The 26,555-nt window shown below is 38.8% G+C and overlaps 1 protein-coding gene across 16 annotated transcripts in view; it reads right to left on the minus strand.

Moving 5' to 3' along the window:
* CADPS2 (calcium dependent secretion activator 2) overlaps nucleotides 1–26,555 on the minus strand; it is a 540,953-nt gene that overhangs the window by 38,545 nt on the left and 475,853 nt on the right. For 9 of the 16 annotated variants that reach the window (XM_053897639.1, XM_053897630.1, XM_053897632.1 and 6 more), the window contains 6 exons: nucleotides 22,018–22,173; nucleotides 20,470–20,617; nucleotides 19,752–19,766; nucleotides 12,886–12,960; nucleotides 1,571–1,654; nucleotides 1,440–1,472 (listed from right to left, as the gene is read on the minus strand). In XM_053897639.1, the coding sequence (XP_053753614.1) occupies nucleotides 1,440–1,472; nucleotides 1,571–1,654; nucleotides 12,886–12,960; nucleotides 19,752–19,766; nucleotides 20,470–20,617; nucleotides 22,018–22,173 (511 nt within the window). The remainder of the gene's footprint in view (nucleotides 1–1,439; nucleotides 1,473–1,570; nucleotides 1,655–12,885; nucleotides 12,961–19,751; nucleotides 19,767–20,469; nucleotides 20,618–22,017; nucleotides 22,174–26,555) is intronic. The other 7 variants (XM_053897641.1, XM_053897640.1, XM_053897628.1 and 4 more) reach the window with 1 other exon arrangement.

Genomic DNA, 26,555 nt, shown 5'->3' on the forward strand with positions numbered 1-26,555 from the left:
AATGATACAAAAATCCATTTATAATAATTATAGCAGCAATATATCTGGGGACTATCTAGTCCACAGTATAAAACGTGGTTCTGCATTTTAAAGATAAGAGCTATCTACTACTGGTATACAAAGCTTGCAAGGATTCAAACCACTAACATTCATAATGACAATCTAGATGTGGTGCTGCCCAAGCACAGTCTTAAGCAAAGATGACTTCTATTTCGTTTCCATTTAGTTTTAATTTGTAAACTTTATTTCCATTGTGTTCAAATTCTTTGAAAAGTGATACGTATGCCAATATATATATCAAACAGAACATATTAGGCCTTGATCATATACGTGATAGTAGGATGAAGACAAAAACTAATTTGTCAGGATTAGCAACTTAAAAATGCTACACTAACTTGATTATATTTATCATGTGAATTTTTTTTTTTTTTAATGTAGGCATCACACCCAGCATGGAGCCCAATATGAGGTTTGAACTCACAATCCTGAGATCAAGACCCTGAGATGAGGTCAAGAATCAGACTCTTTACTGACTGAGTCACCAGGCACCCCTATCATGTGAATTTTCTAATTGTAGCTCATGGTATCTTAATCTTTGAACAGATTTATAGGTTACAAATTATTTCCCAAGAATTTTGTGAAAAACCAAATGTTAAAATAAGTGAAAACTGATTTATAATACTTTTGTGTTTAGAAAACTAGTTCTTTAACTGGTTCATCATTATTGTTACTTTGATTCCTATAAGAAACCTATTACAGTTTTTATATAAAGGGAAGAGAGAGTGAGCATTTTTCTATAAAAAGAATGAGGCATTTTCTACCCCATCCTAGAGTATGTAACTACCCTCTGCAACTGACATGTTCTCACAATGACTTGACCTCCAAAAGAGTTCCCAAGTTAAAATGGACAATATACACTGAAATAACCATGTCAAGCCTTGCCATGAGGGCTAGCACTTGCTTAAGGAAAATAAACTGCTCCCTTAGGAATTGGCACTTACTGTTTTGAAGATTTGAAATAAACCTGTGGGAAACCAAAATTATTTAAAAAAATTATATATGTGTGTGTGTGTGTATATGTATACACACACACACACGTAATACATGTAACACACATAGACACATAGACACAGTTTTCTGAGAGAGACAGAGACAGTGCGAGTTGGGGAGGGGCAGAGAGAGGGAGACAGAATCCCAAGCAGGCTCTCTACTGTCAGCATGGAGCCCGACCTGGGGCCTGAACCCACGAAACCATGAGGTCATGACCTGAGCCGAAACCAAGAGTCAGATGCTTAACTTACTGAGCCATCCAGGTGCCATATATATATATATATACACACACAACATATATGTGTATATGTATATATACACATATACACACACACACACATATATATATATATTTTTTCTTTCTTAAAAACAAATGGAAAAATACTTACTGGAACATCAACATATTTTGCAGCTGCTTTCACCTTAAGTGGAAAAGAGATAATTATGAGAATTATTTTCTGAACTGTTAGATAAGTACTGTGACAACAGTCAAAAGACAGAAGAGAACTCAAATACTTACAGTGAATGACAGGATGGATGAAAAGAAAGTGCCTTCATCATATCTTGACAGCTTAGACAACACCCCTTCCAACACTGAAACAAACTGTAATTGTTTACAGTGAGTATCTAGAATATTTCAAAATAATAACAGGGCAAACAATCCCAAGACCAACTTCTCCCACGGCACAAAAATGCACATTGAAGCGGTGGTGTTGACTTGTTAGATTACTCTTTCATTTTGAAGATGGGCTCAAAGGTCCTTTTCCATTGCTGGAAATAATACACAAGGTTTGTTTTTGTTTTTTAACAACAAAGGATAACATGTAATAGCAGTCTGGTCACTAAACATGTGAGATAACTTAAACCATTAATAAATAACTTGAAATTCCTTAGACTGTTCCTTAAAACAACTTTAAACTTCAATATAGATGTGTGGAAGCAATGATGGTGAAGTTTAATCAAATTCTTTTCTATCGTAAATCACTTGACCATTCCCCAACTTTTTCTATCTATAGAAGAGGATGAATAAAGACCAGATAATGAAAGACATGTGTAACCTCTGAGGCTCTTGTAACACTGCAATCAAGTCTGATATCAGTTAACAGGCATTAACCAAGCAGTTCTAATTGGGACATACAAGGATCAAACCTGCTTTCAGAAGCTTACAAAGCCGTTGGAGAGCTAGAACAGATAAACACACTGCAGGCGGCAAGGTAAAGAGTACTAGACTGAGCTTATATAGCCTGATTCCTATACTGACTACTCTGTGGGCTCAGGCCAACTACTGCATCAATCAGTTCCCCCATCAGTTAAAGTGTGTGTGTCTGTGTGTGTGTGTGTGTGTGTGTGTGTGTGTGTGTGTCAAATTAAATTTGCCTGACAAGTGTTGTACATTTCTAAAATTTTATATTTCTATGAAGTGAAAAGATGTATATACCATAATATGATTAAAAACGTAGGGAATTATATTTCAGCGAGTGGCAACATTAAAATCTGGCAAGAAGATAAAGAAATTAGTTAAGAATATACTGCCCTGCAAGTTTCCTCTTTAGAACTAAAATAATATGCACTATTGACAAATTATAAACTCCCAAAGGGAAAATACTGACAAGGTTTTTTAAATACGAAAAGGGAAATTAACGAAGGCTGGTTTTTGTTCACATAGCAGCTTCTTCAACAAAGTGATAATAGTTCTAGGGACACAGCTTATTGGTCTCTGGTGACCAGAGAACTCACTGAGAGTGCACAGGAGATAATTTTTTCTCTATGGTTGGTCAATTACTGCAAAATAGTTTATGCAAAAGAAACAAAAACTTCCCTATAGGTTTCCCCATCACATCATGTGCGACATGATGTAAGAACACAGAAACAAAACCATGCAAACTGCTGACTAAAATTTTATTTTTAAAGAATGAAAATTATGTATGGTTCGTTAGTTATCCTAAGGGATACAGACAGCAAAAAACACAAAATTACAAATTGCTCACAACTACTAAAAGTCAATTTAGCACTTTCTTCCTGCCCATTAGGATTTCTTACCAATCACAGTTGGCTAACTCAACTTGATGTGGTTTGCAAAGACCCAGAAGACCAATACTCCAGGGTTATGTCAAACCAGGGGAAGGGAATTCCAAACTTAATGGCCCTCTGTGGAAAATGCTTCATCTCTTCTAACTCCAATCTTGAGAAAGCCAGTGTGTGCCAGGTGATCTCATTTGCCATGAGGAGAGCAGAGCGACAATTGCTATGGTTACCAGACAACCTGAGCCAGTGAAGGCTCTAGCACGGCACCTGGTTCTTGGTACCCTCGAGCGGGTATACGTGGACACACATGGGTGGTGCTGAGGGACAAGGCAAGGTAGAGGCAAGACACCTGTGGATGGATTTAGAAGATCTTAGTTCAAGTTGTAGCCACGCCAATCTCTGGCTACACGACAACAGTCAAGCCATGAGCTTCTCTAGCTTTAGACTCATCGGTCAGAGAGGGAAAGAAAACGGCAGCCATCATGTCCATCTTAGAAGGATCAGTGAAGATCGTTTGAGATATTTTATGTGCAGGAACTGTAAAAACAGCAAAATACTAAAGAAATGCAAATAATTAATATTATTGATATGATTAGCTAAAACTATCCATTATATAGGTCTAGAAATGTGTGATAAGTCACAGGGTAATGGGCGTAGCCTTAGGATTGTTTAGGGATAAGGAGTAATAATGAGTTTGGTTACCAGCGAATGGGTCTAATTCAATTTAAAGATACCTACTGAGGCAGAACAGATTTGAAGCTGTAAATCAAACGACCTGCATTAAAATCCCATCTGCTTTAAGGTCATTTGGCTGACAGCAGAGGAAGGACGCTTTGAACATAGGTGGTCTGGCTCCAAAGCCCATGTTCATTACCATTAGACAGTTGTAAGTATTAAATAAGTAATGTGCTCAGCATATAAGTATTCAATAAATGTCATTCTGTTATTATTGAGTACCTAATGTGCAAAATGCAGACAATAGGAGTCTCAGACCTTTCCTTTCAAGAACACACAGACTAGTGGAAGAGACAGGCAGAAAGTTTTAAGGTCCAGCAAAGATGGGCAAACAGTGTAATAACTGAAACAGGAGGAGGGAAAGCATGGCTTTTAACTGGAGGACATTGGGTAAGTTTCATTTACAAGGTGGCACAGGAGCTGATCTCAGGAGGGCAGAAATGGAGGGTTAGATAAAATGACACTCAGGGAAGCCTACTGGTGGATGGTTTTAGGGCAAAAGGTTCCCCACTGCAGCATCTGGCAGCCTGTGTGCCTCACCATCTCTGGTGAGAACCAAGCCTGGGTTGTAACCGTGTAAATTCTACATAAGGACCGGTTGGCTGTTGCATGCATTTCACAACATTCTTTGCCTCCATTTTAACAATAGCGGACAGTGTCTCCTTGAGTTCCTCTCTACCCCAAATAGTCCTTGGGGAGGCATAATACAGTGGGGACCTTTATGTGCTTACATGGCAGTGAACAGCATCTGCACCACCGGGATCAACCAGCCCAGCCATACAGTTCCTACAGGAAGGCTGTCTTTGTGAGATTTCTACGAGACATATGTGGTAGAAGAGCTGCCTTAGAAATCAAACTCTATTAAAATCAGGATTGACTAATAATGATATATTTTCCGTCTGGCTGTTAATTGCACAAAACAGCAAGATTCCAAAGAAATCCAGTTAAATGCTGGGTTTAGTTGCTGTGTCTTTAACTGCTTCCTGTGAACTTTCTCAGTACAGCTCAGGGAGTATATAAACACTTAGGGGTTTGCCTTGTGCTCTCTGTTCTCCTGAGGGTGTCGGGTTGGAATGAAACACTGTAATCTCTTTGTTTCCCTGCTCTTTATTGTAGATGCCATTTACTGGGTTTGTTTGAATAATATTTAACACCTAAAGTCTGTCTGGGTAATTACCAACTTTGCCTCACTAGCACACTCTCAAGGAAATTAAAGATGAAAAGCACTTTGAAATAACTAGTAGAATGAAACATGAAGTGTGCCACAAGGCATGTTGGTTTCAATTTCCTGTTGAATTTTAACAGGGTATAAGATTCATTTTCCCATGTGTACGGAAAGTAGACCACAAATTCTAAAAAGTTATTGGGAGGATTCCAGCTATAGATTGGTGGGTTCAAAACACAGTTCTCGTTTTTTCAGCTATATTTCGTGAAATAAATAAGGGATATTCACATCATCTGCTCTGCAAATTGTAACATCTTCCACAGAGAAGAGATTCATCCAAGTAAGACTCATTGTGAAAAACTAAGTTCTTTCCTTTTCTTTTGGTCGTAGGGACGGGGGCGAGGGTTAGTGGTGCTGGAGATATCTATTAGCAGATGTTTTATATTTATTTGGTAAGATCAGGACTAGCCAGTCTTGTTAAACATCCCCAGGGAACCAGAATACCACAGAGTGGTTTCTTCCCCGACTCAGAATGTTAATGTTATGATACAATGCAATTGTCCCTCCCTCAGTCACTTTTCTCCAACTGTGAATCCATTTCTCTGAACATTTGTTCCAGTGGACTTCCAAAGGGTCTTTCCAGATTTTCCACATCTGTGTCAAGGATGGACAGTATTCGAGTGATCGCTTTGGCAGCATGTATACTAAAATTGGGATGACACAGAAAGATACAGCATGATATCCCTGAGCAAGGAGATCTAGTATCTGACGGCAAGTATTTATTTGTAACATACCTCATTCCACAAAATATCTAAGACAATTTCCAAAATGGCACACTCAGCACACACTTCTCTCCTTTACCCTTGCCCCACAAACAGAGTGACCCATCACATTTTGTATTTCCTCTCTCCTGATGGCTCCTAAGAAACCTTTCAGGCATATACTTGTTTTTGAACAGGTGTCTTCTGAATATATAGCCTTGATCTGAATGAGTAAATTTAATCAAATTAATCTTAGGTTGAGTTGGTGAGATACTTTAATTACAGAATCTAGGTAGTCAGGTTTGATGTATCCTCTGCTCATCTTATTATTAAGAGAAATTCAGGCAAAAACATTCTAGGTTGTCAGAAAGAACAAGGGTGTGTACATATATATTTACACCGACACATTTATAGCTATATGAACTCAGTGAGGCAGTGTATCTTCTTTCCTATATCCCGTTTTGCAATAATTGAGGATTTAGGAAGTTGAATAGATTACTCTGCTCTTTTACTTCATACCCAGAATTTACTGAGCTCTGTTACCAGAGTGCATTATGGGAGTGGTCATTTTCTCATTCTTTGCTCTGTTAACCATTTCCCCCGAGCACTTCCTTCTCTCATCTCTCACAGGTTTTCTTCAGCATCCTCATATTACACACAATAAATTCCATTCTCCTCTACCTGCCCATGCCGGTCCCACAGCATGTATGCCTGTCAAAGAAGGGACACAGGCTGGTCAGTACAACCCAGACATAGAGGGCACACCAGAAGCCTGGGAGGTGAAGCACCCATTCTTTTCCTCTCTGCTCTTGCTGAATTCTGTGCAGTGTTGTGGAAAGGTGACGGGCCTAGGGACCATGAGGATCAAGTCCTGGCTCCACAGCTACCTACCATGTGAACCTGGGCCTCTGTTTCCTCACCTGTGAACAAGGGGACTGGACTCTGGGGCAAGCCCTGGTGATCAGGCTTGCCTTGGGAGATGGAGCCCCGTAAGTGGAGATGTAGGCCTCCTCTCCCTCTTCAATCAGAGCACCTTTGCTCTGATCAGTGTTGTACTTTAGGAGGCTACCCAACATACACTTGAGAACATTAAATGTGTCTTATAACATTATAAAAATGTTTGAAAATCCCAGGCTAGAGGGTCTCAGGGTTCCAACTGTAGCACTGTGTGTCCTACGTGACCCTACCACCTGGGGAGAAAAGATGCGGGCCCCCAGAGGCTTCTATAAAGAACTCTATATAAGGATTTTGTTTTAGACTGACAAAAGGCTATAGATAATATATTTTTTTTGATCTAATACTCATGCTTTTTTGATGAGGAAATTAAGTTGTGTAGGAAGACCCAGATGGTAACACAAAGAAACAGGAGCAGAGTTCAGATCTTCTGACTATCCCACAATTAAGGCAACTTAATTAATATAGGGTGGCAATAAATACACATTTTTTGTTTCCTTTCCTTGGCAAGATTCAATGTTCCTGTCACTTTTTTTTTCCCTCACTAAAAACGATCTAAGTCCCTTTTTGGGTAGAAGCATCTTTATTTATTTTTTCCCCCTTTAAGGTTGACTTTCATTTCTCCATAGGGTCTCCAGTTATGCAAAATCTGCCTAAGAATAGTAGCCACTGACACAGAATCATTTCCAATGGTTGAAATCTTATAACCACATTTGGTTCCATACGCCTTCTCTGAATTCCAGACCCAACTATTATGTGAATGTCTCCTTGATCTCTCGTCCTTCAGATCTCTCAAAGGCAGCTCAGTCTCAACATGTCCAATACTGACATCGTGGTCTTTCTCTCAAAATCCATTCCTCTTTCAGGCACCCTGCATTAGTTGATGGCCTCAACATCCATCCTGTGCTTCAAGCCCTAAACCTAGGAACCATCCTTAGGGTTGGTTTTCCTTTCCCCGATTCTGCTATAACAGAATGCTCTGGACTGGGTGACTTATAAACAATGAACAATTTTTGCTCAGTTCTGGAGACTGAGATGTCCACAAACAAGGTGGAGGTATACTTGGTGTCTGGTAAAAATCCACTTCCTGGTTCAAAGATGATGTCTTTGGCTGTGTTTTTGTGTGGCAGAAGGGGCTACGGAACTCTGTGGGGTGTTTTGTTTTTTTCTTTTTTCTCTTTTTAAAATAAGGGCACTAATCCTGTTCATGAGACCTCTATCCTCATGACCTAATTACCTCCCAAAGGCCCCACCTCCTAATACCATCATCTTAGAGATTATTAAGTTTCAACATATGAATTTGGGTGGGGGGACACAAACATTCAGCCTACAGCACTCAAATGTCTTCGAATTAGTCCACCAGACACCAAACCTAACAGTCTCCATCCTACCCTCTCTGTAACCTATTTGCTACAGGTAATTCAATGAATCTACCTATAGTGCAAATATGATTAATTCCTTATCCCTACTCGCTGCCTCCCCAACCCTTTGGTGGCTTCCCACTGTTCTTGGATGAAGACATTAGGATCCTCAGGTCTGAAGTTGGCCTTTTCATTATGATTCCACTCTGCCTCTTGGGCACCGAGTTGGGAATCATTAGTATATAAGGTCAGAAGTGTGAAAGTCAAAGAAATTTGTGAAGTGAGTTCAAAAGAAGACTGAGATGGAAACCCAATAATACCAGCATTTAGGTGCTAGGTGGAGAAAGGACACAGAGAGGGAACACCAAGTTTTTTTTTCTAGGTATGTAAAATGTGCATGCAATTGGGACATGTACTGATGAGTTATACACGTGACTGAGAGCCCTAGCTCATTCTCAAGTCATTTGTGAAGATGTGTAGTATAAGAAAAGGATATGGAGGTGACTGAAGAGAGGAGGTAAAAAGAAGGGAGGATTCTAATTTATCCAAATGTAGCAAATAGATTTATCAATACGCACAGAATAATTAAAACCTGGGAAGAAACATTTGGAATACAACACAAGGAATTCATTATTCTATTCATCTACTTTATGTTGAGTTAATTAACATGCTAGGATAAAGTAAAAATGTTTAGGACATGACTCTTGAAATTTGACAGGGTAAAGTAAAGATAGTTAATTTAGAAGTAACATATTTTAAGTTTTAGGGTATTTTTGCTTTTCACTGATTTCCTGATCTGGAATCTGTAGGTACAATGGGTTAGGAAACTGAAGCTCATAAGTTTGATTCGGGACTCTCACTTATTACGTGTGTGGTCAATTCACTAAACTACTTTGAGGATTATGTTTCTATCTGTGAAATAGACTACCCATCCCGTAGGTGTTTCACAGTAGGTATTTCATAAATGCCTCTTTTTTAAATGTTTACTTGTTTTTGAGAGAGAGAGTAAATGGGGGAGAGGTGGAGAGAGGAGGACAGAGGATCCAAAGCAGGCTCTGTGCTGACAGCAGGGAGCCTGATGTGAGGCTTAAACTCACGAACCATGCTCATGCTGAATAAAGACACTCCTTGGTGATAAAAAAAAAAAAAAAAAAAGGGGGGGGGCAGCGCCTGGGTGGCTCAGTCAGTCAAGTGTCTGACTTCGGCCCAGGTCATGATCTCACAGTTCGTGGGTTCAAGCCCCGCATTGGGCTCTGTGCTGACAGCATAGAGCCTGGAGCCTGCTTCGGATTCTGTGTCTCCCTCTCTCTCTCTGCCCCTCCCCAGCTCATGCTTGCACTCTGTTTCTGTCAAAAATAAATAAACTTAAAAAAAATTAAAAACAAAAACAAAAAACCATGGTCACGAACCATGACCTGAGCTGAGGTCAGACACAGTTTTAAAAAAATTTTTTTTTACATTTATTTATTTTTGAGACAGAGACAGACCATGAACGGGGGAGGGTCAGAGAGAGGGAGACACAGAATCTGAAGCAGGCTCCAGGGTCCAAGCTGTCAGCACAGAGCCTGACGCGGGGCTCGAATTCATGGCTGCGAGATCATAACCTGAGCCAAAGTCGGATGCTTAACCTACTGAGCCACCCAGGTGCCCCTGAAGTCAGATACTTGTTAAGGGACTGAGCCACCCAGGCATCCCCATAAATACCTCCTTTTAAAATATCATTTCTTCAGAGAAAACAAATGTGAACACACCATCTTAGAAGCTGTTTTGTTTTTAAACACTATACTGAAGTTTAAAGATCTTTCACAGGATAGCCTGGATAGCGATTCATCAGAGCAGTGGTTCTCAAAGTCTGGCTCACTGAACCTCTATATCAAAATTACCACGGTGACTGGTTACACACATACATTCCTGCTCCTCTTCCCAAGCTTCTGACTCAGAATTGTTGGAAAGCAGGGCATGGAATCTACATTTTAACAAGATCTCAGGTAATTTTTTTTTGGCACGCTAACATTTAAGAACTGTATTGCAGATTATCTGTCTTTGTTTAATGAAAGAAAAAACCCACCATTTATTGTCATCTCCTGTGGGAGCTTAAGACGGCTGGTTCAATCTGTCAAGCCAGTTTATTTTATAATTCTCAACCAAAGAATTGAAGATTATTAATAAGTACTGTTAGATTATAGGGGAAAAGATCCATAGAAAAAAACCTAGACCTGATATTAAACAATCAGTTTTTTACTTTGCCAAAAAAGCATGCAGAGCCCTGCCTGCCTTCTCTGTCACCCTCCCCCACCACTGACCCCACCAACAGACTAGTCTCTTTTTCTACCCTCCCCCTACCGCCCCCCCAAGAGAAAACTAGTGTCTTTTCCTACCCTCCCCCACCACTCCCCACCAATAGAAAACCCAAACTAGTCTCTTTTCCTTGCTGCCTATTTAACCCTTTACCAACTGCTTGCTATCACACAATTTATGTTTTTTTTAAAGTTTTATTTATTTATTTATTTATTTATTTATTTATTTATTTATTTATTTAGTGTGGGGGGGGGGGGCAGAATCTCAAGCAGGTTCCGCGCTGTCAGCACAGAGCCCACGCGGGGCTCGAACTCACTAAACCGTGAGATCGTCATCTGAACGGAAATCAAGAGTCAGATCCTCAACCAACTGAGCCACCCAGGCATCCGACGCAATTTAATGACTTCCATTATGCCCCCTTCTCACAAAAGACAACTTCCACAGGAGAACTGTGAAGATGAGGCCATACCAGCCGAGTAAAATTTCCCCGGATGAGTCACAGACAACGAAGGTGCAACGTTAAGCACGTTTCACTTCAGTGGGCTGTCCGTGCAGGGCTGCACGCGGCTGAGGGGAGCACGTAGGCTCCTGGGAGAAGGGAAACCTCCCTGTCCTTCCCCTGGAGCTTTGTTCTTCAGGGGTTCACCTCTCCCACCACCTGCTGGATGGATTCCCTGTTAGCCTTTTCCCTTACTTATTGTTGGGGAGCGTGTGTTGTATGTGGAGGTATAGAGAATTCTTGTGGTAGAAGTCAGGAGACCAAGAACAAACTGGAGGGGTGGTACTATTCTAAAGGTGCTATTCTGGAGGGGTTTGTGGCTACTTTCCATCTTAAGACTTGCTACCAAAGAATTTGGAAAATACAAAAATAAAAAAAAAACAACAACAAAACCTGAAGAAGACTCCTCTCCCCATATCAAGTATAATCTCACCATTCAGAGAAGCTTTGTCAACATTTTGTCAACATCTTTTCTCTATGTGATGAGAATTCGTATCATACTTTATATTTCTAAAATACTAAGCTTTCATTTTCACTTAACACTATATTATGAAACCTTTCCTTTATCACTAATAGTCTCTGAAAACATAGTTTCTTAATATAGATGTCCCATAATTTACTTCACCTTCCCTTACTGTTAGAGATTAAAGTTGTTTCCAATTTTTCATTAAATGTAATGTGACCATATCAATGTATATACATTTTGTGCATCTCTCTTCACAGAAAAAAGTGCAAAAATAATTATTAGGTGAGAAGGTATTAAAGTACTCCATACAGTTCCAAACTATCTCTACAAAGGTTGTAACAATTTATATTCCCATAGACAGGAAATATGAGTGTCCCAGCTCACCTTTTCTAAAACCAAGTGTTAGCTTAAAAATGAGTTAGAAAAAATAGTATATTTTTCTTCATTCTTTTAGGTTTATTTTCATTCATTCATTCATTCATTCATTCATTCAGAGAGCAAGAGAGGGAGGAACAGAGAGAGAAGGAGAGATAATCCCAAGCAGGCTCCACACTGTCAGTGCAGAACCTGACGCAGGGCTTGAACTCACAAATAGTGAGATAATGACCTGAGCTGAAGTCAAGAGTCGGATGCTTAACTGACTGAGCTACCCAGGCACCCGAGTTTTCCTTCATTTTTTTAAGTTATTAATGAGGTTTAACAATTTTAATGCTTATTGGGCATCACTCTATTTTCTAAGTAACATGTTCTTGGTTTATTAAGTTAGGGGTGTTTTTTCCTTTGCTCTTTGTACATTCTTCCAATTGTTCTATGAAGTCTGATTTGAGGTGCTTTGATAGAGCCTTGCAAGAGCAAGGGCTATATCTGCTCATGTGAATGTGCCCCTGGACCATGTCCATTCTGGCTCCTTACCCTCTTGAGTTCCATTTTCTGTGTCTTCCCCTGGCAGACCCAGATCTCAAGTGTCACTCGTGGAAGTCTGTTACACCTCAGTGGGGTTTTAATTCATCTAATCATTTGATGGAATACTCATTTATGCTTCATCTCCACTTACACAATTAAAGGCCAGAGCCTTTGTCAAAGGTGTTTGGAGCCTCACTGGAAATCGTGGGAGCCTTCCCGGGAGTGGAGAACATCAGAGTCCAGGCAGCCAGCTTTCTCTGTCTGCCTGGGACCAGTCTAGAGCCTCAGCACTGTCGTCACAACAAACAGGCTACATTCAAGGACTGGTGACGACTCAAATCAGCCAAACAGATAAGATAGATCGCAAGAGAACATGAATGTGAAATAATAGGTCTTACTGGAAGACACGGTTATTTTTTAAAGGGCAACAATTGCAAGAAAAGCCAAAAGGAATTGTAAACAAACAAACAAAAACATCAAAAGTTGTTGACAAAGAGTGTTCAAATTTGGTTCAGAACTCTTCTTAAAATCTGATCGGTTCTTGCATCTATTTTTAGAACTACTATTTCTCACTTAGGTATTTGAAACACAAGACAGACATTTCTACAACCTCTCAGCAAAATATATCTTTGACTTTGATTTAAAAAGGTGAGTAAATAATCCATTACCTTTGAAACTAGCAGTGAAATGATTTCTTTTACACTGTTGTCAATCAACTCATCTATCTTCGAATGGTATTGTTGCTGGATGTTAAAAGACAAAGATGCGTTAGTTGATGTGGACACGAAACTTTTGTCATTAAGTCAGAAATGCTTTAAAGCTACTGGTTAGGACATATCGGATTTACTTAAAATGATCATTTTGAACACGAGAAGAACAAAACCTTGAAAACGATCCACCCAATCAACACTTTTTACACTGTGGTTTGAAAATTTTCCCATGTGCACTGTTGAGTTAAGCAGCTAATGGGGTTATTATATAGATGAATTGAGTTCTTATTCTTATTCAGGCAGAGGAATGTGAAGGGTACTTTTTGTCTTCTTCTCTATAATGAAGGTGGCCGTGTATTTTTCTAAAGGGTTGGCTTAGCTGAAGAAGCAAAAAGACTAGAAAAAGATTTAATTAATACAGCATTTCGTGTCTGACAACTCTCATTCATAAGTTATTTTAAATGTGCTCTAGAAATAAAATGAGCTCCCAATTGTTCCCCCTCAAAGGACCGTTTTTGTCAGTGCAGGGAGTAGCAGTTTATACAATTCTTACAATATGCTCAAGCAAGGGCAAAATTAAAATTTCATCAACAAAGGTGAATAGATGGTAACAAATTAATAGGCCATAAAAGGTATAATGGAACAGCACTCACTCCCCATAGTTTTATCGCTGTTTCCTCATAGAAAGACGCCTTTAAGTAAATATAAAAAAGATGTATTTAAAATAAACCTGAAAGCCTCTTTTTTTTTCTTTTTCTTTTTCTTTTTTTTTTTTTGCTTTCTTTAGAGAATACTAGAGAGTTGCATTCTTAAATTAGCAGGAGCTTCGGCTTCTGCAGTGTGTGAAGGCACATTCATTTAAACACTAATTCTTCCTTTAGAAGCATTTATCTGACAGCCGATTGTCCCCAATAGCCACTTCACAGAAAATGTGACTTGTAAAGACTAACCCTATCTTGATGGTTCAAGGCTTCTTGGAACAGCTAACATAATGCATAGAGTAAAAGTACTCAGGTCAGTATAAACATTAGACCAACTTAACAGCTGCTGGTTGAATGGTTTCCTAAGATGTAAGTTTTTGAAAGCTATTTTTTTCTTCCGAAAACATGTCTCAAAGTTTCCACACACAACAAAACATCAACTTAGTTCTGCTTTGGAATACATAGGAATGATTCTCCCCCAGTGGCTCTGCCAGTTACAAGTGGTTATCTACCAGCATAAATAATAAAGGAAGCATAATTTTGGAGCCCGTGAATTTTCTTTTCTGCATGTGTAAGTGGGTGTGTTGACAACTGGTCTAAAATTAACCACACACATATGAATATGGAGCTTTCCAGACATGTATTTCACCTAATGCAGGGAAGTATTATGTGTCTGTCTGACTGAAAGCCGTACAGATTCCCCAACTTGTGCTCCCCAGAGACGACTGGAACACAAACACAGAGGGTAGATTTCTATTATAGTAGTGTTGATTCTTTTACTTTTAGAACATCTTGAAGAGAAGGAAAAGGAAAGGGGAGAAAATAAAGAAAAACAAAGTAGAAGAGAAAGAGCTTCAAGAATCTGGCTGGTAGTTGAGATGGCTGGGAAGCCCCCTACAGACACAGGTACAAAAAGGGTCCCCCAGCTCCGCATGAAGCTGGACAGCTGACCTGGTGTGAGGAGCTTATGCAAATGAGCCCTGCCCTGGCTCTCCCTCCCTGCTACTCTCTTTTCATATCCTTCTGTCTCCAAATTTGTATCTGTGCAGCAGGAGGAAGTGAAATACCAGACTGAGGTTCCTCTTTGGGGTAGAGTCCGAAAGGGATACGGGAGATGGGCTTTAAGCTTCTCACCTCCCTCTTCCCTGGAAAGTGCTACAGAACATGTAGGGATCAAGGTGCCCAGACCTCTGAGCAGTTCCAAATTGTCAAATATATACTTGATATGTTTATGTTTGTTACACATTTCATTATTCATTTATTTATTTTTAAATTTTTAAAAAATTATTTTTATTTATTTTTGAGACAGAGAGAGACAGAGCATGAGCACGGGAGGGGCAGAGAGAGAGGGAGACACAGAATCTGAAGCAGGATCCAGGCTCCCAGCTGTCAGCACAGAGCCTGACATGGGGGTCGAACTCACAGACTGTGAGATCATGACCTGAGCTGAAATCGGACGCTTAACCAACTGAGCCACCCTGATGCCCCCGCATTTCACTTTTTAAAAATGATTTTATTTTTAAGTGATCTCTATACCCAACCGGGGACTCGAACTTACAACACCCAGACTAAGAGCTGCATGTTCTACCAACTGGACCAGCCAGGTGCCTCTGTCATATATTTCACCCAAACAATTTTTTAGGGGCACCTGGGTGGTTCAGTTGGTTAAGCATTCGACTTCAACTCAGGTCATGATCTCAGAGTCCATGGGTTGGGCTGCATGCTGACAGCTCAGAGCCTGGAGCCTGCTTTAGATTCTGTCTCCCTCTCTGTCTGCCCTTCTCCGACTCATGCTCTGTCTCCCTCTGTCTCTGAAAAATGAATAAACCTTAAAAAATTTTTTAAAAAGTTTAAATGTTTCTTTTGAGAGAGAGAGAGAAAGTATGAGCAGAGGAGGGGCAGAGAGAGAGGGGGAGAGAGAGAATCCCAAGCAGGCTTTGTGCTGGGCCCAGAGCGCAGGGCCCAATGCAGAGCTCTATCCCACCAGTGGGAGATCGCGATGAGCTGAAATCAAGAGTTGGATGCTTAAGAGACTGAGCCACTCAGGAGCCCCATATATTACATTTTTTTTTTAACTCAAAAGTAATCAGATGCCATCAGAAGGCTATTGGATATAAAACTGTAGAGTTTCTACATGTTAAACTTTTAGACTGGATCGATTTGGGCACATCTTAAAATCAAGAGATGAGCCACTAAGGAGGTTCCTTACACCCTTTTTATCAAAAGGCAGGGAAAGCCATGGACCCTAGGAGCCATCAAATTCTCCTATTAAACACACCTTTAAATTGCTATTTTCTTTGACATCTTATCTAGCCAAGAGCAGTGAGAGAAGGAGGGAGTGAGGGAGGAGGAGAAGGCGAAAGAGAAACAAAAAATTAAAAAGGAAGAAAAGTATATTAAATGTACTACCCAAGGGGCAAACCCAAATAGCATAAGGTCTGTTAGGTCTTTATAACATGAGATTTTGCTATTGTAAACTTATCTGATTAGCTTGAACTTTCACTAATATTAAAACTTCCAGAATCTGCTCTAGTTGCGCAATTGGTAGAGGTGGTCTGCATGAACTAGGCAGGTAGCCTCAGAATTCACATTTTATATATATGTTCTGCAAAGAGAATAACCCACGTATGCCACATAGAGATAGAAGGTTAGCTGGAAAGAGTTATTCATCAGGGACTCCAGACAGCTTCCAGAGACAAACACAAACATACCAAGAGATCACAGATAAGAACAGAATTTATTTGCATAGACATTTACATTACCTAACCTAAAACTGGTAGATAGTTCATTTACATTAACCGACTGAATTAAAAAACAAACAAACATTGTTTTAAGTTTATTTGAGAGAGAGAGATAGAAAGAGAGAGAGAGATGTGTGCATGTGCATACGTACATGCAAGTGGGGAAGGGCTGTAGAGAGAGGGAGAGAGAGAATCCCAGTGCAGAGCCCTTACACGGGGCTCAATCCCAAGAAGTGTGAGATCATGGCCTGAGCTGGAATCAAGAGTCAAGTGCTTAACCCACTGGGCCACCCAGGCACCCCAACAGACCGAATTTTTGATAAAAATCTGCAAATTTTTGGTCTGCAACAATAAAAACCTATAAAATTTCTATCAGAATATTTCAAGTTGGATCGCTAATCCTAACATACCGGGGTTCTGGCAAATTACAGCTCACTTCTTAGAATAATTCTCCCTACATCTGCCCTGAAAAATGAAGTGTATGTGCCCTGCTTCTCTAGCAGATGACTCTGACTTTAGATTAAAATTAACCTTTAAAGAATTCTTACTTCATGGAGCCCAGGGAATTTAGAGATCAGGCAAGGGTCTGAAATCCTGGTCTCCCTACACTTAGGTAAATATCATCATTTCATCTGACTGTTGTTAAAGTAAGCACACAAGAAATGAAGACTAATCAAATGCCAGTACGATCAGCATTCTTAAAAGATTTTGTCCTTCTCTTGGGAAGAATTTGAAAGGTATTGGATTGTTTGTTCTGGAAATGGAAACATTTTACTGTAGCTGAGAACAAATCCTGCAAGTAGCCTCCATTAATGTGCTTTCATCCTCAATGGATGGGCCATCCGACACAGCGGCACTGAGGACTAAGACCCAGGCAGTTTATGGAGAGTGAAGATTTCTAAACACTGGTGGTTTTGTGATCTCAACATCTGTCCCTCAGGAACTGGCCTCAGACTGCTGACTCATTATGCATAGCTGTCACATGAGTGGATCATTCGCTCACTAATGACTCCATTAAACACCATTCTGGGCTGCGGTTGAGCACGTTTGCATCATCATGTGCCACGTGAGAAAACAGAATCATCACTTAGGAGCACAGAAGGCACTGCCTTGTGGGAAAGGAGCTGAGAAGGTCTTATCTCAGCAGCGGCATATAACAAATTTACTGGGGACTTTGGCGAGGCAATTCCCTAAAAGTTAGAAAAATCTTTCTACTAGGTTTACCTATGTGTAAGTATATATTTCACAAGGTTCCAGATTGTGCAATAATTGAGTTTTTAATTTGTTGCTTACTACAGAATGGGGTCCACTGGTTCACCTATGCAGGTAATGTATTTGCTAATTTGCAACAATTCCAAAACTTATCTCAAGCACAGAGAGGGAAAAGCCTGTGCAGTTATGTGGGTCTGTTTACTGGTGATTAAAAGCAAAGTATAAAATCCTTCTTCTGCACTGAAATTCTTGTTTACCACTTTTCATAGTTGCTAATGGGTTTTACACCTGCACATTTTGAACTATATTAATTGTGTGAAAGTTGTGGGGAACTAATTGTCTCTGGTGAGAAGGTACAGGTGCAAATATAATGAACAGTAGCAGATTACTCTTCAAAACCATCTACTTGTTAACATAAGACATCATTTGACAATGCAACAATGTTTTGTCATCTGCCTGTGTGCCTGTTTTTCCTTTTTTAGTACTGGAATAAGTTGTTTCTTACAGGGGAGGATTTTTAAAGTAGTGACAACATACCAGTCTGCTCATTCAACAAATATTACTAAGTGCCTATTATGTGTCAGGTACTGCTGTGTATGTTAAAATAAAAACAAATGGGTAAATCCAATATTAATGGGAAGAGGCAAGATGATTCTATGAACCTGATAAGAAATGGATGGGCTTATGAAGACTTAAGACCGTATACCATCAAAGGCTTACATCCGAGTACTGAAAAATGTGAAAAGGTAGAGATGCGCTGTTGATATCCAAGCCAGCTGCTTCCTCATTCAGATAATTAGAAATAATAAATTATTATAATAAATTATATAATATATAATAATATTAATAACAGCTGTCAGGTTGTATGCTATGGTATTAGAAATGTATTTTTTCCTCTTGAATTACTCAAAGAATGAAATATGTGTGCATGCACATAAAGTATGGCCAAATAGTTAATGTCTATGTCTGGAATAAATAATAAGTATGAAATTCACCAATAGTGGGCCTTCTTATCCTTTTTCAGAGCTACGTAAGCCCTTCTGCTTGGATGAGAATCGTTAACCTAGTAGACTCACCCTGAGCTAGACTCCCAGGTGGCAACTTTAAGACTTGTAAGATTTAACATACCCAGAGAGCACAAAAACACTGACTTATCAAAACATATATATATATATATACATATATATATATATTTTACATATTTTTATTTTGTTTTATTTTTTAATGTTTTATTTATTTTTGACACAGAGACAGAGCATGAGCAGGGGAGGGGCAGAGAGAGAGGGAGACATAGAATCACAAGCAGGCTCCAGGCTCTGAGTTGTCAGCACAGAGCCTGACGCGGGGCTCGAACTCACAGACTGCGAGATCATGACCTGAGCCAAAGTTGGACGCTCAACTGACTGAGCCACCCAGGCACCCCTATTTTACATGTATTTATGTAATATCTAGTCAATTATACAGGCATATAAGTTTTCAAATCATGTCCCTCTGAGGTTCTGGGTGGTAACTCAAGACAACCTTGTGTAGCGGGGAGGAGCTGAAAGGCTCCTGACCCAGGTCTGCCTCTTACCTGCCTCTGATGATGGTTACTTCCCAGGCTATCAGTGGGAGGAAAGACTGTATCACTGGTGGGCATGTACCTTATTGAAATCCACAATTGGCTTCTTCTGCACGAAGTGACCTTAGGAATGGCCTCCTGGTCTTCGAGTTTAGAGGTATCCTGACATGTACTTTATGTCATCCAAAGCCCCAAACTCCACATTTTTCTAGGATTAGTGGAAGTACATACTACAGATATATGCACCTTGAAAATAGTTATAATCACTCTGCTTCTGAATCTGTTTAGAATTTTGTTTAAAGGAGGGTGAATTCATTTCATTTTAAATAATTTTATCCTTAAAAATCTAAAAGCAGTTTGTGTTTCTGCAGCCTAACATTCCCCTTGACATTATTTAAGGTATAAGTATGTGTACTTTAACGTGTTTCTGGGTATTGCTAAGTTATGGTGAGTCATTAGTGTTATACATGTATATAAAAACCATAAACAAGAAAATGGAATTAATTACATTATTTTAACTTGAAAAGATGAAAACTTAAAAATGTACATTTACAAAAACAATAATTCAAATGAAAGTGTGCTTTAACAACAACAAAAAATCAGACTTACCCATTGACTACCAAACTGGATCATGCCATGGAGAAAAAAAAAAAAGATGATGAAGGCGAACATAGGGGAAGAGTAAAAAAATGATGAAAAGTAATTACAATGAGAAAAGAGGCAACAAAATGTCAACTTAAACAGATAATCTAAGAAAAATAGATCCATTTTCATCCAATCGCCACTCTCAACACAAAGGTAAATAAACTGTTTCTGAACATAGAACCAAACAAAACATGAATTGAAGTGAAACAATGGGATATTTATTAAAACGAAAAAAAAGCCTAATTTTTAAAGTACGTTTCTACCAGATCTTTAAAAAAATGGAAACTTTTGTATAAATAAAATATTTCATATGCTATCTCTGTGCCTTGTCTTTTGAATGCAAACTCAGGATACTCTAGATTTGTATAAACAAAGCAGGTAGCTCTCTAGCTTTCTTATTTGCTTGTGAAAAGTAAGGTTTATGTAAAAACACAACACCTAAGCTGTTAAAAGGTGTATCTGAAATTCAATGGCCACTTGTAAAATCTTAGGCAGTCTTCATATAAAAAAGAAGAAACTGACATGAACAAAGGATAAAGGGCCTTCCATTATTATAGTAAAGAAAAGATCAAACACTTCTGTTGGAGACCTTGGTCTTTTAGTCTAATCAAACCAGAGGCTTCTGGAAACAGCATCCAGTATCCCATGCTGCATATCCATATGGGACACTCAGTTCGCTTACCTCTTGTCCTCCATCCAGGGCACAAAGTTTGGCGCTTTGCTTTCTGGCATCGACTAGTACATTGAACATTGTACACACAGAAGCTGGAATGCGCAAGTCAGTTGTTTTGCTTGCCTTTTGCAGCTTGAGTTCAAATGCAGTTCTTGTTCTAGTTATTAAAACATGAATTCATAGTAAGTAATCCTGAACTATGTGTCACCTGTTCAGTAAAAGTGAAATCAACACTACAAGATGCTAATTTAAAACATGCAAATACAGAGTGTTGCATTGCTTGGGAGCTAGGGGATGGGAAGCTCTTCTTTCTCAGGTGTCTCACAGGAGAGATCACAGAGATATTTTATATTACACAGAGCTTTTGCAGTCATGCAGACAGTATCTCTACCCAAATGAAGCTATTTGTTACATCTAGCGTATAACTCTTAATGGAAAGACGTCTTAGTTTTACTTAACTGCCTGGATTAATTTCCAAGTATAAAAACCACTTACTTCTCTGCATTAAAGCAGAACAAATCCTCTGCATCAGAGTTTACCAAATAAAGAAATGTACAAGTCTGGAAAACTCTAAAACATCATAATGAATGTCATCACTTAGGTTTTCTTTCAAATACCCATAATTGTAGATAGCTGCTTGAAAGAAACTGTGGAACAGGCAATTTGGAATTTTATTTTTGCTAAAGTACCCAGAGAACCTCCATAACTTTGAGACATCAGAATCACATATGACAAACATGATTTTTTAAACATTAAATAATCTAATTCATGGCCTTGCCTTAGGAAGCCATTAAACCTTATTCTAAAGGCAGGATTGATCTTCCTTGGAAGAATTCAGGATTATTCAATCGCTCCAACCAGTGTTTCTTCCAATATGCTGCCCACATTGCCCTTATATGTGTCATGAATAAGGGCAATGGGAAAGACAAGGCTTGGCTAATGAGAGGTATGATGCTGATTTTGTAGGAAATGTAAAAAAAAAAAAGAAAAAAAAAAGAAAAAAAAAAGAAAAAAAGAAAAAAAGGAAGCACATTTGGAAGAATCCAAAGCCTCATAGTTTATTTCTGGTTAAATTCTGGAGAATGTAAATGGATACTTGGAACTCATTTGATACTGACAGAGACACGAGAAGACGGAAGAATCAATGGCACTGAGCATAATTGGAGTTTGCCAGGCCATTTCACGGCGTACAGACACAGTGCATCATGCATAAAGTAGTTAACAGACCTTTTCCGTATGTCTCCGGAAGTACTGCCTTGGGAATTTAAAGCACAGTATTCCCAGAGAGACAACAATAAGCACAACAGAAATGATTAATATAGTACGGATGCCACTGATGAGGGCAATGGTTAGGAGGCCTAAAAAAATGTCTCAGGTCAAGCCTGTCAGTTACAGGAGTCCCCAGAATTTAGGTCTGAGAACCTCATGTCCATTAAATTTTGTAATAGCAGTACATAATGAAACCTTCCCTTGTGACAATTATATAACAGGTGCTTGGTGAAAAGTGCCACTTTGGCTGCTGGCATACTAAGCAGCGACTTGAAAACACAGGTCTACCTTTTGACACAGGCCTCTATCATATCACTGGCCATTAGTTTAAGTCTTTGCTCTAAGTGGTGGGCAAATTCTTGTTCTGGCCAGTGGAGATCAAAGACAAACATTTGCAGTGCATCAAGTTTCCAAAAAAGGTCTTCTGATGTTGCTGAGCCATTGCTAGAAGAAAAAGGAAACACGAAGAGCATCATTAATGACCATGGTTAGCTATGAGGATCAACAATACATTGTGATTTCCTTTCTGTATCAATAGCCATTAGTTAAAAAAAAAATAGCAGGTAAATTCCTTAATCATTGGTATTTTCTTTATTCAACCTTCTAAATCTCTTCCTTTTCACTTCTTCTTAATAAGGTAAGGCAAAACACCCAAAACAAAATAGAAATGAATCTAGTAGTAAAGTTTCATAGAAAGGGGTAGAATGGATAAGGGTACTTCACTAAGGAAAAGAAATCAGATTGAACAGGGAAGAACATTTCAAATGCTTTTTACCAATCTTTAAGATAAAGATAAAATTCATAAATGCTTCCTCCTAGAAATTCCGAAAAGTATGTTTTACATAAGAGAACCCATATGACAGCAACTGGAATCTTTACTCTTCTGCTCATGCCTATGTATGTGTCTTTGCCATCATAATGGCTTCTGTGTGTCTACAGACACATATGTAGTGTACAAGATCCTTAAATTTCTCAATTATGGTTAAAGGTGAAACAGGTACTGCCGGTGGAATAACAGGCTGGGAAGGGAGGCAAATATTATGCCCATTTTGAAATGCCTTTTGACTTTTCTAGCTCATAATTCAACCTAACAGTACGAGGTATCTATACAGTCTAACAGAGAAATGACATTCAGGGTGTTCTGTAGTGGGAAACAATTCACGTATTTCAGATCATTCCATCCATCTAACTGTGGAGCATAGATCTGCTCTGTGGTCACTGCTGTGACAAAGTTACTTAGAGGACTGAAGCTTCACCCCGTGTAGGAAAGTAATTCGTATCAAAGTACATATAACATTTGGGCAAAGGGTAATAGTACTCCTTTCCATTATGCAAGTATATAGCCTAATAAGGAAACAGATGCTTTGAGAGTAAAATGGTCCTATGTTAAAACACACTGAAACTTAAGAATTAAAGGAGAGAAAAGCCCCTGTGTGATTCATTTCTCCTCAGCTTTCCCATAAATGTTTCACATATACTAACCTAAAAGTTCTGTTTTGGGTGTGCAAAAGAAAATCAGAGAAATAAAATAATTTTTCACAAAAGCACAGCAGAAAACTTTTATAAAAGTAAAATTCTTTTATATATTTTTAAACGTTTATTTATTTTTGAGAGAGAGACAGAGTGTGAGAGGGGGAAGGGCAGAGAGAGAGAGGGACACAGAATCCGAACCAGGCTCCAGGCTCTGGTCAGCCCAGAACCTGATGTGGGGCTTAGACTCGTGAACTGTGAGATCACGACCTGAGCCAAAGTTGGACACTTAATGGACGGAGCCATGCAGGTGCCCCTATAAAAATAAAATTCTTTTAAATACCCATTTTGTTTGGATAAATATATCTTAATTAGTTGGCTTAAAAAAATCACCTCCTTCTCTGGCTGATTAAATGCTCATTTGCCTCCACCACCTGCACCTCAGCAGCTTTCCTGCATTATCAGCCTACTTTGTGTTTCTTCTCCCAGTCTGCCTGTAATTCCTCATGGTCTCCCTGCCTAGCCAACATGTGCCCAGAGTTAATTCTCAAAGGGAGAATCGCAGCAAAGCCCTGATGCCACCTCTTTACTCAATATCTCTTCACACCTTAAATATCAGTGCCCCCAAACTACCATCAATCAAAAGAACCAGACAAACCATGTTGATGTTGATGTGAAAAATGCGAGAAAAAACACCATACTTATTTCTCCCTTTTGCCATATATAGAATAAAAATAAGAGGAAAAAATGACCAGGCAAAATCCTCCTATATATCCATAGTATACAATGCGGTAAATTAGAGGACCTAGATTTTAAAAGTAATTGAATACAATTGGTTAAAGAAGCAAACCTACTACTTATCATTATTTACTTTGGAGAAATATAAGTAGCTATTTGCAACATGAATGTATTCTTCACAGCATAACAAAACAACAAAAACCACCATCAAGACAAAGTCTGAAATAGTGAAGGTGGAATTCTATTGAAAATGGACTTTCTCATAACATATAACAAATCTTTACAGAGAGTATGGCTATATGTACTGTTCTTTGATGCTATGGTAAGACTCTAGAATAATAAGTGTGCTTAATTGGGAATGTAATTACGGTAACAAGTGTTTGTTATACTTAGATAAAAAAATGTAAATAGGTTTTCTCTTGAGCTGGAATATATACCTTGCAATTTACTCAGAACTTTTTCATTTTAAAATTATTTCTAATCAGTGACCTATTCTGAAAGTATTATTAACAGATCAAAGAATTCAAATGTGAATAATGGATTCTGAGATAATTTCCTAAAACCACCAGTAGGGAACTTATCTTACTGCATCTACTTTTAGAGCTGAAAAAAACCCAGAAGGAAGATGGGGAGGAGAACCTTGTAAGGTGATACACACATTAATAGATAAGGATGTACCTTTAAAGCCATAGTTGTGTTGTACTTTTAATTCCTTATATATATGAAATGGAATGATTTGGGCGGTATTTAATGCTTTATAACAAAAGTTAAAAAAAACTGGCACCTGGCCTGGCTCAGTCAGTGGAGCATGCAACTCTTAATCTTGGGGTCGTGGGTTCAAGTCCGACATTGGGAATAGAAATTACTTAAAAAAATAAAAATAAAATCTTTAACAACTCCCTCCTCCCCTCCCCCTGCAAATAAAAAAAAAAAAAAACAACTAGTTGTGATTACATCATAACATTAATAAGTAATTCGGAGCACCCTGCTGAAGAGCCTAATGTTGATAATCCTAGCAGGAAAAGATAATAGTGACTAACTTGTATACCATATTTTTTTATTTATCCAGAATGATGAAAATATGAGCACTTTATTTACAAAGCCACAGTCTGTCCTGACTCGTGTCCTGAGGGTCATTTTAAAAAGGGGCTTCCAATAATGAGATTCAGGTTTCAGACATACCTCAAAGCTAATAAAATAATAATGACAAAAAAATCTAAATTTCTCAAGGTAATGCCCACAATGGTGTTCTTGGTGAAAATCAAGGGGGGGAAACAGATGAGGGATGAGGAAGAAGAGGAGTGAAATTATGAAACAGTATTAAGAAGCACAAAAACACATCAACTTAGATTCATTATACTTCCTAGATAATTGCCAAGCACACACACACACCACTCTAGACACCGTAAGTGCCCAAAGCATTTGCCTGATAAAGATTCACATGTAACCCAATATCCTAATAATTAGCACGGGCACAGTGACGATGTTTAACTTAGAGAAGTATTGCTAAGCTGTCTTGCAAGTTATTCTTTTCTTTCTTGGTCTTTCTTTTCTTGAACGTATGCAGCCTTGACCGGGAGCAGGTTTAACAGTGGTGGGAGGACTGGCACACAGGATGCTGGACAAGTTCTTAGCTAGTATATTCTCTGGAAGCCTGATACATAAATGAGAGGAGTGAGAGCTTGGTTGTCAGGCAGACCTCAATTCGAAGCTCACCTCTGTCACTCACTGTGAGACCCCGGGCAGGTTCTGTTTCTTACCTTCTTTAGGACTTGGTTTCCTTAACTGTAAAACGGGGACCATGACATTTACCTCACAGGGTTGTTATAAGGCTTAAGTGAGATAAAGGATTTGGCATTGTAACTGGGACATAATAAATGCTCAATAAATGGTAGCTATTTTTCTTCCTCTAGTATTATTCTTTCTAGCTGACTTCATGGGAGATCTTGGGCAAAACATGGACTATTATTGAGTTCATCTGTTGCCTATGAGGCTCATATTTTTGAAAACTATACAATCATGAATAATGATGACCGATGACAGTAATAATGACAATAAAATCATAATGTAGAATAGGAGTAGTTATTATGATTGACAGCCTAGGGTGTGCTGGGAACTTTTCATAGTTTCCCCCCCCCCTTTTCTTCTCACAAAAATGTCTTTAAATTATGTATCATAACCATTTCAGAGTTGAGGAAACTGAGGGTAGGAGAGAACTTAATGAATAACAAGCAAGGGTCTAAATTCAGTGCTGCTCAATTTCAAAGCCTGTGTCCTTTTCGTTTTAATGACCCTTAGTTACCAAATCTGCAATAGGTAGGCTTATCACAAGGTGGAGTTAATAAATACAGTTTTTCAAGATACACAGATTACTTAAAAATAACGGGTCACATCAACTGATATGTGAACGGACAAAAGAAGAATTTGCTCGTGTTAGGAAATAAAGGACAATCACTTCTCTGCAACCTACAATATTATTTCTTTAAAAGTGAGACTAAGAAAAAAGGATTATATTCTTGAAACTGTTCTTACAATGGTTTTCTACATGTGCAAGAGAACCTATGTGGGAAGTAACAAAGCTGGAGCCAACTAAGGTTCCTAGACATACTGGTACCATA

This window comes from Panthera pardus, unplaced genomic scaffold (assembly GCF_024362965.1).
Source record: "Panthera pardus isolate Hobbes unplaced genomic scaffold, ASM2436296v1 HiC_scaffold_8, whole genome shotgun sequence".
NCBI lineage: Eukaryota > Metazoa > Chordata > Mammalia > Carnivora > Felidae > Panthera > Panthera pardus.